The sequence below is a fragment of the Entelurus aequoreus genome, linkage group LG07 (genome assembly GCF_033978785.1).
Source record: "Entelurus aequoreus isolate RoL-2023_Sb linkage group LG07, RoL_Eaeq_v1.1, whole genome shotgun sequence".
NCBI classification, from domain to species: Eukaryota; Metazoa; Chordata; class Actinopteri; order Syngnathiformes; family Syngnathidae; genus Entelurus; species Entelurus aequoreus.
In genome coordinates, this window is record NC_084737.1 from 16557759 (window position 1) to 16570962 (window position 13204).

Below are 13204 nucleotides of genomic sequence, written 5' to 3' on the forward strand. Positions count from 1 at the left end.
ATGTACACAGTCCTAAAATACTTTACGAATGTAATCTTGCATTAGAAGTACTACATGTACACAGTCCTGTAATACTTTACGACATGTCATCTTCCATTAGAAGTACTACATGTGCACAGTCCTGTAATACCTTACGACATGTAATCTTCCATTAGAAGTAATACTTGTACACAGTCCTATAATACTTTACGACATGTCATCTTCCATTAGAAGTACTACATGTACACAGTCCTATAATACTTTACGACGTGTAATATTCCGTTAGAAGTACTACATGTGCACAGTCCTATGATACAATACGACATGTAATCTTCCACTAAAAGTCCTACTTGTACACAGTCCTAAAATAGTGTGTACTTTACAACTTGTAATCTTCCATTAGAAGTATTACATGTACACAGTCCTATAATAATGTGTACTTTAAGACGTGTAATCGTCCATTAGAAGTACTACATCTACACAGTCCTACAATACTTTACGACATGTAATCTTCCATTAGAAGTACTAATTGTACAAAGTCCTATAATACTTTACGACATGTCATCTTCCATTAGTAGTACTACATGTACACCGTACTATAATACTTTACGACATAATAATAATAATGGATTAGATTTATATAGCGCTTTTCTAGACACTCAAAGCGCTTCACAGAGAAGTGAGAACCCATCATTAATTTTTACAACTCATTCATTCATCATTCATTCTCTGGTGTGAGCGGCACCGGGGGCAGGGGTGAAGTGACCTGCCCAAGGACACAACGGCAGCGATTTTTTTGGATGGTAAGAGGAGGGGAGCGAACCTGCAACCCTAAGGTTTCTGGCACGGCCGCTCTACCCACTACACGATGCCGCCCCAAAAATGTCATCTTCCATAAGAAGTACTACATGTACACAGTCCTATAATACTTCACGATGTGTAATCTTCCATTAGAAGTACTACATGTACACAGTCCTATAATACTTTACGACGTGTAATCTTCCATTAGAAGTACTACATGTACACAGTCCTATAATAAAATACGACATGTAATCTTCCATTAAAAGTACTACATGTACACAGTCCTATAGTACAATACGACATGTAATCTTCCATTAGAAGTACTACATGTACACAGTCCTAGAATACTTTTACGACATGTAATCTTCCATTAGAAGTACTACATGTACACTGTCCTAGAATACTTTACGACATGTAACCATCCATTAAAAGTACTACATGTACACAGTCCTATAGTACAATACCACATGTAATCTTCCATTAGAAGTACTACATGTACACAGTCCTAGAATACATTACGACATGTAATCTTCCATTAGAAGTACTACATGTACACAGTCCTAGAATACTTTTACGACATTTAATCTTCCATTAGAAGTACTACATGTACACTGTCCTAGAATACTTTATGACATGTAATCTTCCATAACGGGTAATACATGTACACAGATTGTATTTCTGCAAAGTCACAGCCATGTCTGCTCGTCCAAGGAACCTGGGAGCGCATCGGTCCTGGGCTTAGTTCTGCCGGCCCAGAGAGGACAATGGTGGAGGAGACAAAAAGAACAGAGCCCTCTTTGTTTGTCTCTCTCCAAGCCTGCTGACCTCGGCACTAAATGCGGATTAGAGTCTCGCTGCGAGTCTCTGACAAGTGGACCCGAAGCAGAAGAAAAAGAATCAACAAAGTGAAAAGACAAAGTTGAGACTGATCCTGAGTCAGCACACATCTTCTGATCTTGATTAGTGACAGCTGACCTTGTTTCTGCATGAAACCAGAATGTGTGTTTTCACTTATTTGGCCTTTCGTTTCCCGCAAGTCGATATGTTTGCACTTGGTCCTGCCTGCTGCACTTGCATGTTGCACCAAAGCCTGAACTTTCTTGGAAAAACAACATTTCCTTCATGGCGTCCATTGAAGGCCTTAGAGGCCAGAGTAATATTTGTTGAATGTGTTGCTTCAGAGAGCAGCGGGCAGAAGTCCTTTGAAGACCTGCAGAGCGGGCGAGGAGGACCAGGGGAGAGTCTCAGATGGTACAAGGTGATTCAAAGGAAATGATGGAAGTTTGTGTTTGAGTTTGTGCTGTGATGTTGCTTCCTGGCACATGTTTCCAGTGGAGAGTCTCAGAAGGTACAAGTTGATGCAATGGAGAGTCTCAGATGGTACACGTTGATTCAAAGGAAAGGATAGAAGTTTAGGTCTGAGTTTGTGCTGTGATGTTGCCTCCTGGCACATGTTTGTACTCCAGTGGAGAGTCTCAGAAGGTACACATTCATACAAGGGAAAGTCTCAGAAGGTACAAGTTGATCCAATTGAGAGTCTCAGAAGGTACAAGTTGATCCAATTGAGAGTCTCAGAAGGTACAATTTGATTCAAAGGAAAGGATGGACGTTTGTGTCTGAGTTTGTGCTGTGACGTTGCTTCCTGGCACATGTTTCTTTTCCAGTGGAGAGTCTCAGAAGGTACAATTTGATACAATGGAGAGTCTCAGAAGGTACCAGGTGAATCAAAGGAAATAATGGAAGTTTGTGTCTGAGTTTGTGCTGTGAACCTGCTTTCTGGTACATGGTTCTTCTCCAGTGGAGAGTCTCAGAAGGTACCAGGTGATTCAAAGGAAAGGATGGAAGTTTGTGTCTGAGTTTGTGCTGTGGCGTTGCTTCCTGGCACATGTTTGTACTCCAATGAAGAGTCTCAGAAGGTACAAGTTGATACAATGGAGAGTTTCAGAAAGTATAAGTTGATCCAACTGAGAGTTTTAGAAGGTACAAGTTGAATGGATGGAAGTTTGTGTCTAAGTTTGTGCTGTGACATTGCTTCCTGGTACATGTTTATTCTCCAGTGGAGAGTCTCAGAAGGTACCAGGTGATTCAAAGGAAAGGATGGAAGTTTGTGTCTGAGTTTGTGCTGTGGTGTTGCTTCCTGATACATGTTTGTACTCCAGTGGAGAGTATCAGAAGGTACAAGTTGATACAATGGAGAGTCTCAAAAGGTACAAGGTGATTCAAAGGAAAGGATGGAAGTTTGTGTCTGAGTTTGTGCTGTGGCGTTGCTTCCTGGCACATGTTTGTACTCCAATGAAGAGTCTCAGAAGGTACAAGTTGATACAATGGAGAGTCTCAGAAAGTACAAGTTGATCCAACTGGGAATTTTAGAAGGTACAAGTTGAATCAAAGGAAAGGATGTAAGTTTGTGTCTAAGTTTGTGCTGTGACATTGCTTCCTGGTACATGTTTATTCTCCAGTGGAGAGTCTCAGAAGGTACCAGGTGATTCAAAGGAAAGGATGGAAGTTTGTGTCTGAGTTTGTGCTGTGGCGTTGCTTCTTGGCACATGTTTGTACTCCAGTGGAGAGTCTCAGAAGGTACACGTTGATACAATGGAGAGTCTCAGAAGGTATCGGGTGATTCAAAGGAAAGGATGAAAGTTTGTGTATGAGTTTGTGCTGTGACCATGCTTCCTCCACATGTTTCCACTCCAGTGGAGAATCTCAGAAGGTACAAGTCGATTCAATGGAGAGTCTCAGATGGTACCAGGTGATTCAAAGGAAATAATGGAAGTTTGTGTCTGAGTTTGTGCTGTGAACCTGCTTTCTGGCATGTTTCTTCTCCAGTGGAGAGTCTCAGAAGGTACAAGTCGATTCAATGGAGAGTCTCAGATGGTACCAGGTGATTCAAAGGAAATAATGGAAGTTTGTGTCTGAGTTTGTGCTGTGACATTGCTTCCTGGCATGTTTCTTCTCCAGTGGAGAGTCTCAGAAGGTACAAGTCGATTCAATGGAGAGTCTCAGATGGTACAAGAGGATTCAATGGAGAGTCTCAGAAGGTACAATGTTTTCAAAGGAAAGGATGGAAGTTTGTGTCTGAGTTTATGCTGTGACCCTGCTTCCTGGCACATGTTTCCACTCCAATGGAGGGTCTCTAAAGGTACCAGGTGATTCAAAGGAAAGGATGGAAGTTTGTGTCTGAGTTTGTGCTGTGACCCTGCTTCCTGGCACATGTTTCCACTCCAGTGTGCTGCAGTCCCGGGGCCTGGTGAACACATGAAACCCAGCTGTGACGCAGGCTGCAAGACTTTATCAAACACTTCTAATATGCCATTTAGGCTTTGAACAAATGTGGTTCCAGTATCCAATACAGCTTTCAGAACCACTTCACTTGAATCTGCTGGTCTAATCCTTCATTTGCTGTGTAAAGATCTGGGATCAAACACACCAACCAGGCTGAATGAAAACATATTGCTAATAGTTTTTGGAATGCTTACTTTCAGTTTTGGAGATGGAATTGATGCTTTTCCTGAGGGGATTTCCACAAGGAGTGTAACAAATGAGTTCCATGACAACATGATCCTTCTATTAGATCACTCTGCAGACTAACATGGTGTGCAGGAGCACCAGAGTGATTCATGGCTCTCAGTCTCCAGCCCCGGTATCACTAATCCTTCGCTTTAGCCTGGCGGGATGACATCACTCAGACACCTGTGTCCTCACTTTCTTATCAGCGTGCAGGATGGAGGTGATAACAATCGCTCAACTTTCATGGTGTTCCGTGTGTCCTGGCCTGTCAATCATCAGGGTCTCCAGGTTCTCCTGGCATTATGAAACTGATCAAACGCTGGTGAGAACCAGAGTAGTCCAACGTTGGGGGTGTAGATCTGCTAAACTCCGGAGCTTGTGAATGGAGGGCAGCTCTGTTTTCTATTTGTGGGGATTATCTTGACAGATTTGTATTTAGTTTCTGCAGGCCTCAAGCTGCAGTTAATCCCCCTCACCTGCAGCCCCCCTTCTTGGCTTTTCCTCTGACCCTGCGCCCCCCTGTTTCCCCTGTGCCCCCCTCCCCCCCTGCCCAGTACAAACACTGGTCCCGAGACAAGCACATGACTCGTTGCACTCTGTCTCCTCAGGTTAGAGCCTCACACGCCACACAAATCCCTCCTGGGCCAAGAAAACCGCAGGGGTCTCGCCCGGCCTGTCTGCAGCACGAGAACTAGAGCCTGTCCGCGCTTCCACTTTTTCCGAATGGTTCCTCGTCACATCCGGATAGCAAATACTCACACATGAAGGTTCATTCCTTGTCAGAGACAATCAGTAAACCATTACTTTTGATCTTCAGTAATATACTGTATATGCTGATCATCAAAATGCCCACAGTACCGGGGGGAGAAGATTATTTAGCACACGCAGTGTGATTTATCAACACTCATCACCGTTTTGCCAGCACTACTTTGCGTTTTATTTAACAGGTGCGGGATCACACACACACCATGGACACACACACACACACACCATGGACACACACACACACACACCATGGACACACCACAATCCTCTGTCCTACATGTGTGTCAACAATTTGGACGCCGACAAATAAAAACATATTCAGCAACATAATTTTATAGCTGCGAGAGGACTTAAAGGGGCTGAAATCAAATGATGTCTTTTGGTGTCCTTTAGTATTTTTTTCAATGACGTTAGTTTTTTCCACACAGAATATACAGTATATTGTAACATATCTCCTGTATGATAAAAAAAAAAAGAAGTATGCATTTGTTGCATCTTGAGCACAGTAAGTGCACCCTATGTCCCGTGAGTGCACCTTACTAATTGATAAAAAAAAAAAAAGGAAAAAGAAAAGTGGGTTCCGTTGTAGAGGTGCTTTGGACTGCTTCTAAAATGCCCATAAAAAGTGGTAGATGTCTACAATTGTATAACGTGTGGTGTACACTGCTTCCAAACTTCAAGTGCAATATCATTTTTTCACCTTCCAGAGGCGCTGGACTTATTCCCACTTCAGAGGTGCGCAAAAACCAAAGTACTAAAGTAATGGAAGAATAAGTGTAAGAATAAAAGTGCTTTAGTGGATTGGAGAATACGTGTAAAAACAAAACTACTTAAATAGATGGGAGAATATGTGTAAGAACAACAGTACTTAAGTGGATGGAAGAGTACATGTAAGAATAAAAGTACCTTTAGTAGATGGGAGAATACATGTAAGAACAAAAGTACTTAAGGAGATGGAAGAATAAGTGTAAGAACAAAAGTACTTAAGTAGATGGGAGAATACGTGTAAGAACAAAAGTACTTAAGTGGATGGAAGAATACATGTAAAAACAAAAGTAATTAAGTGGATGGAAGAGTACATGTAAGAATAAAAGTACTTAAGTAGATGGGAGAATTTGTGTAAGAACACAAGTACTTAAGTAGACGGAAGAATACGTGTAAGAACAAAAGTACTTAAGTAGATGGAAGAGTACATGTAGGAATAAAAGTACTTTAGTAAATGGGGGAATACGTGTTAGAACAAAAGTACTTACGTAGATGGGAGAATATGTGTGAGAACAAAAGTACTTAAGTAGATGGGAGAATATGTGTAAGAACAAAAGTACTTAAGTAGATGGGAGAATACGTGTAAGAAAAAAAGTACTTAATTGGATAGAAAAATACATGTTAGAATAAAAGTACTTACGTAGATGGGAGGATACAAGTAAGAACAAAAGTACTTAAGTAGATGGAAGAATATGTGTACGAACAAAAGTACTTAAGTACATGGGAGAATACATGTAAGAACAAAAGTACTTAAGTGGATGGAAGAATACATGTAAGAACAAAAGTACTTAATGGGATGGAAAAATACATGTGAGAATAAAAGTACTTTAGTAGATGGGAGGATACGTGTAAGAACAAAAGTACTTAAGTAGATGGAAAATTACAAGTAGGAATAAAAGTACTTTAGTAAATGGGGAAATACGTGTCAGAACAAAAGTACTTAAGCAGATGGAAGAATACATGTAAGAACAAAAGTACTTAAGTACATGGGAGAATACATGTAAGAACAAAAGTACTTAAGTGGATGGAAGAATACATGTAAGAACAAAAGTACTTAATGGGATGGAAAAATACATGTGAGAATAAAAGTACTTTAGTAGATGGGAGGATACGTGTAAGAACAAAAGTACTTAAGTAGATGGAAGAATATGTGTACGAACAAAAGTACTTAAGTAGATGGGAGAATACATGTAAGAACAAAAGTACTTAAGTGGATGGAAAAGTACATGTAGGAATAAAAGTACTTTAGTAAATGGGGGAATACGTGTTAGAACAAAAGTACTTAAGTGGATGGAAGAGTACATGTAAGAACAAAAGTACTTAAGTAGATTGAAGAGTACATGTAAGAACAAAAGTACTTAAGTAGATGGAAGAATACGTGTACGAACAAAGTACACAGTAGACTCCATTTTGAAGACAAAAACTAGAACATTTCTTAATACAAAGTAGTGTATAGTTCTAACTTATATATGTCAGTAGACTCCATATGAAGGATAAAAACTACAACAAAGATGGTGGTGTAAAAGTTTTTTCTGTTTTCTATGTTGTTTGTTAAGATTCAGAAATACCTCTTTATGGTTGTCTAATTGCTCCATTTTAGCATTTAGAAAGAGATATAAAAGCATGTTTTGATCCTCCTTATCTCCAGACATCCTACAAGTAGTCACTCCCTCTGAAAGAGACAAGATAGAAGCAGTCAACACACCTTTGAGCAAGTAGCTGCAAGTTCACACAAACTTAGTGAGTCACATGCACTTATCTTACTCTATGCCTTCTACATGTCGGCTATCTTCATAATAGACGTGTTTGCTTCATTACGTTGTGAAGTTTAAACGTTTCTTTTTTCATCTTCATGAACTATCCAAACCACAAACAAAAATAAAAGGCAAAACGTGACGTTGGCGTACCTGGCAGGCAAAACTCTGGGCAGAGTTCTACCTCCTTCTGTCTTCCAGCTGAGAAAAAAAGGCTTAAAGATGGAGATTAATTCCGCACAATTCTTCACCCAAATCGATCAGCTTCGTTCGTTCTTGTTCGGTAATGTCGACGACGAAGACTCCCAGCGTGTAGATGAAGAAATTGTTCCGTAAGAATACAAAGTGTTTCTTCTTGCGGCTGATAGCATAAACCGCATTAGCTAGTTAGCATTAGCTAGTTAGCATTCGCTAGTTAGCATTCTTTCTTTTCTTGCTTTAGTTTATTTCGAACATGAACACACTTACAGCATAATACATCACACAATTTAACATCATTTCACTTTACATCATGTGTTGAAAAGGAGTAGGAAGAAGCAAAGCTCATTTAATGGGTGAGGGCCGACATCCGGGCAACTGAGCTACATACGGGTTCTTCGAGCCATAGCAACCAGACTGGCGTTGAAAACAAACCGTTGCCATTACTCTTTAACCTGTCGACCTACGCTGGTTAAACCCGTCATTCTGCCTCCAAAATGCCGAAAAACTGTTGTTTTTGGTTGTGCTAACCACAACTGGAAACAGGGAAAACAAAGGTTGTATTTTGTTCTGCCAAAGCGTGATAAAAGCCCACAGAGACGAGACAAATGGCTCGCAGCTTTACACTGGGAAAACGAGGACGGTTCTCACTGGAGTCCCCCAAAGTCCCGGGTCGTGTGTTCGGATGACTTCGTTTCTGGTAAATATAAGGAACAAAAATCCACCTTCTTAACCGCAACTTGGCTATACGTCCGTGCTAATGTTGTACTTGTTGAATTTGTACCTTATAACGTTTGACAGCTGAAGTTGTTGTTGTACAAAAATAACATGCGGTATATACTATATAGTCTATAACCTAGCTAGCTATTTTCGAAAACCGGACAACGAGAGGATACCAAAGGCAGCGTTAAGATGGACACCACCGGGAAAACGTAAGCCAGGGCGGCCAAAGAACACCTGGCGAAGAACAGTTGAAGGGGAGCTGAAAGAGATGAAGCTTACATGGGGCGAGGCACAGAGACGAGCACAGCAGCGAGATGAATGGCGTCGAGTCGTCGAAGCCTTATTTCCCATCCGGGAAGAAGAGGATTAAGTTAAGTAAGTAATATACTATATAGTCTATAGCCTAGCTAGCTATTTTCGAAAACCGGTTTCGTTATACACTAACACTTGATCTTGTTGTTGATAACTTCCGCGTCTCTTTCTTAATAGCGCGCAGGCTAAGCTAACTAGCAAGCTAAGCTAAGCCTGAGAAGCTTTAAAGTTCACTGAGACGAGTCTGACGCAAATAATACATTTTCGTTTTTTCACACGATATGCGAATAAGTAAAAATGTGTAAATGAAGGATTTAACGCCGACTTCCAAGCCACAACGCTCGTTAAATGCTTTTTCTGTCAATGCTGTGTTCGCTGTGAGCTGGTTTGTTTTCAACGAATTCCCGGTTGCTAGGGGATTGGTAGGCGGAAGTGACGTAGGTCCGCCCTCACCCATTCTACCCCTTTCCCACTTCAGAGCGTTTACAAATACATACGTTCATTTACTGACTTCTTTTTGGAGCACAATGACATCAGTGAATGATTTATACAGCAGTTCTTGTAATAGATAATTAAGTCAGTCATGATAAACATACTGAGATGAAGAATATCCCATTTTCAATAAGGTTGAAAGTGTTTCTTATAATTCTTCTTTGTACTTTGTAAGCACTATTAATTTGAACAACCTCTTAAACTGGATCATATAAGTACATTGTTTAATTTCTTTACTTAATCCATTCCATAATTTAATTCCACATACTGATATGTTAAAGGCCTTCTGAAAGCCACTACTAGCGACCACGCAGTCTGATAGTTTATATATCAATGATGAAATCTTAACATTGCAACACATGCCAATACGGCCGGGTTAACTTATAAAGTGCAATTTTAAATTTCCCGGGGAACTTCCGGTTCAAAACGCCTTTGGAGGATGACGTATGCGCGTGACGTCGCGAGGTCCACGGAAGTGTTTGGACCCTTTTGGACACAATACAAACAGCTCTGTTTTCTTCGACAAAATTCCACAGTATTCTGGACATCTGTGTTGGTGAATCTTTTGCAATTTGTTTAATGAACAATGGAGGCTGCAAAGAAGAACGTTGTAGGTGGGATCGGTGTATGCGGCTGGCTGTAGCAACACAACAAGGAGGACTTTGTTGGATAGAAGATGCGCGAGCGGCGAACTCACCTTGACTTCCTACGTCTCCGGGCCGCCGACCGCATCTTCGATCGCTGGAACGCAGGTGAGCACGGGTGTTGATGAGTGGAGGAGGGCTGGCTGGCGTAGGTGGAGCGCTAATGTTTTTATCATAGCTCTGATGAGGTCCCGTTGTTAAGTTAGCGTCGTTAGCAACAGCATTGCTAGGCTTCGACAGGTGTCGAATACACATCAACCGTGTATTTACATGTCCAGTGTTTTGTTCGGTGTCTCCTGATAGTAGTATTGTTGATCTTCTGTCTATCCTTCCAGTCAGGGATTTATTTATTTTGTTTCTATCTGCATTTGAGACAGATGCTATCACGTTAGCTCATGCTAAGAGCTTCGTCGATGTATTGTTGTGGAGATAAAAGTCACTGTTAATGTCCATTTCGCCTTCTCGACTCTCATTTTCAAGAGGATATAGTATCCGAGGTGGTTTAAAATACAAATCCGTGATCCACAATAGAAAAAGGAGAGTGTGGAATCCAATGAGCCAGCTTGTACCTAAGTTACGGTCAGAGCGAAAAAAGATATCTCTTGAACTGCATTCTAGTCTGTCACTCTAACGTTCCTCATCCACAAATCTTTCATCCTCGCTCAAATTAATGGGGTAATCGTCACTTTCTCGCTCCTAATATCTCTCGCTCCATTGTAAACAACGGGGAATTGTGAGCAGCACTACCGCTTGTGACGTCACGCTACTTCCGGTAGGGGCAAGGTTTTTTTTATCAGCGAGCAAAAGTTGCGAACTTTATCGTCGATTTTCTCTACTAAATCTTTTCAGCAAAAATATGGCAATATCGCGAAATGATCAAGTATGACACATAGAATAGATCTGCTATTCCCGTTTAAATAAAAAAAATTCATTTCAGTAGGCCTTTAAATGATCTAAGTCAGGGGTGTCAAACTCAAATACAGAGAGGGACAAAATTTAAAACTGAACAAAGCAGAGGGCCAAGGTTGAACAAATTAACCTTTTAATAGGGACCCAAACAAGTTTTGCATTGAATATTGAACAAGCAAGGCTTATATAACTTTATACTGACATGCAAAATCGAGTTTCAAATAATAATAATAATAATTCAAAAATATCAATGGCATATCAAATAAAATTGAAATAAAAATTGAATGCCTCTTTTTTATTTGCAGCCTTCTGAGGTAAATATCAAAATAATCTTTTTCTACAGGCTATATGCTAATATTAAATTTGAAAATAAAATAACAATAATGAATGAATCAAACATTCAAGCCTGAAGTAGCAAGAGAAAGTGCATGAATAAAACGTTAATTATTGCTCAGTTTGCTACACTGATTTGCTTTAACGCTGAATATGGAACAAGCAACGATTATATAACTTAATAGTGCAAAATCGAACTTTCAAAAAACAAACGAAAAAACATCAATGATATATTAAATAAAATTTAATAAAAAATTGAATGCCACTTTTCTATTTGCAGCCTTCTGAGGTAAATATCAACATTAACTTTTTCCACAGGCTAAAAAATTTGAAAATAAAATAACAATGAATAAATCAACCATTCAGGCTTTTTTATTGCTCAGTGTGCGACACTGATCTAATCTGATGTGCCCAAGCCAGCAGATACATGGCATCTTTTCTGGGATGCTAGTTCATTAATGTCGGGGCTCAGGTGGGCGGGTTTGGTGGTAGCGGAGGATGTATATTGTAGCGTCCCGAAAGAGTTAGTGCTGCAAGGGGTTCTGGGTATTTGTGCTGTTGTGGTTATGTTGTGTTACGGTGCGGATGTTCTCCCGAAATGTGTTTGTCATTCTTGTTTGGTGTGGTTTCACACTGTGGCGCATATTTGTAACAGTGTTAAAGTTGTTTATGCGGCCACCCTCAGTGTGACCTGTATGGTTGTTGATCAAGTATGCCTTGCATTCACTTATGTGTGTGTAGAAGCCGCATATATCATGTGACGGGCCGGCACGCTGTTTGTATGGAGGAAAAGCAGACGTGACGACGGGTTGTAAAGGACGCTAAAGGCAGTGCCTTTAAGGCACGCCCCAAATATTGTTGTCCAGGTGGAAATCGGGAGAAATTTGGGAGAATGGTTGCCCCGGGAGACTTTCGAGAGGGGCACTGAAAATCGGGAGGGTTGGCAAATATGAGTATTAGCGGTGAATGCGGTGAATGCGGTGTTACTGCGGCGGTCCCACGGGCCAGAGTTTGACACCCATGATCTAAGTGTTGTACGTGCATACAAATGTTTTTAATTAGTTTTTCCTCTAAGTTTATATTAAGAATTGTTGTACATTATTGGGTAGCAGGTTATAGTTTGCTTTGTACATCATTATAGCTGTTTGCAATTTTACCAAATTATCGAACTTCAATTTTTTTGACTCAATATTTAAAGTGTTTGTATGTTCTCTATATCCAACGTTATGTATAAGTCTAATCAATCTTTTTTGTAACAGGGTTAAAGAATGAAGCGCACATTTGTAGTTATTTCCCCATATTTCTGCACAATAACTCAGATATGGTAACACTAGCGAGCAGAAGAGAATATGAAGTGATTTTTGGCCCAGGACGTATTTTGCTTTGTTCATTATTGAACTATTTCTTGCCACCTTATGTTGTATATTTTGTATATGAGATTCCCAGTTCATTTTATCATCTATTAATACAATATCTACTCTGTCTATTTGTATACGTGTATGATGCTCTTTTCTACTGTTACCGAATAGCGCTATTTTAGTTTTACTGAGATTGAAGGATAGTCTGTTTTTGTCAAACCATCTTTTTAATTTGTTCATTTTTTTCTGTTATTATTTGCATTAGCTTTTGTGTGTTCTCTCCTAAACAGAAAGCAGTTGTGTCGTTTGCGAATAAAACTAACTTTTAGTCCTTTGTAACTTTACAAATGTCGTTTATATAAAGAGTAAACAATCTTGGTCCTAGTATTGATCCCTGGGGTACACCACAAGATATATCTAGCTGTGTTGACATATTTTCACCCATCTTCACATATTGCTTCCTGTTGGTTAAACAGCTTCTTACCTAGACCAATCCTCTGATGCCATATCGTTAAAAACATTTTATTCAAATATCATGATTAATCGTGTCAAATGCTTTTGTTAAGTCCATGAATACTGCAGCCGCACATTCTTTACCATCTATTGCATTGGTAATTTCCTCTGTTATTTTGATTAATGCTATCGATGTTGAGATATTTGCTCA

At 40.0% G+C, this 13204-nt stretch overlaps 1 protein-coding gene across 4 annotated transcripts in view; it reads left to right on the forward strand.

Moving 5' to 3' along the window:
* spo11 (SPO11 initiator of meiotic double stranded breaks) overlaps positions 1–13204 on the forward strand; it is a 31838-nt gene that overhangs the window by 1752 nt on the left and 16882 nt on the right. The window contains exon 1 of one of the 4 annotated variants that reach the window (XM_062052711.1): positions 7720–7903. The exons of 2 other annotated variants lie outside the window; for them this stretch is intronic. In XM_062052711.1, the coding sequence (XP_061908695.1) occupies positions 7794–7903 (110 nt within the window). In that variant the 5' untranslated portion in view covers positions 7720–7793. Of the gene's footprint in view, positions 1–7719; positions 7904–13204 lie in introns of those variants that run through there. One more of the 4 variants, XM_062052710.1, reaches the window with a different exon arrangement.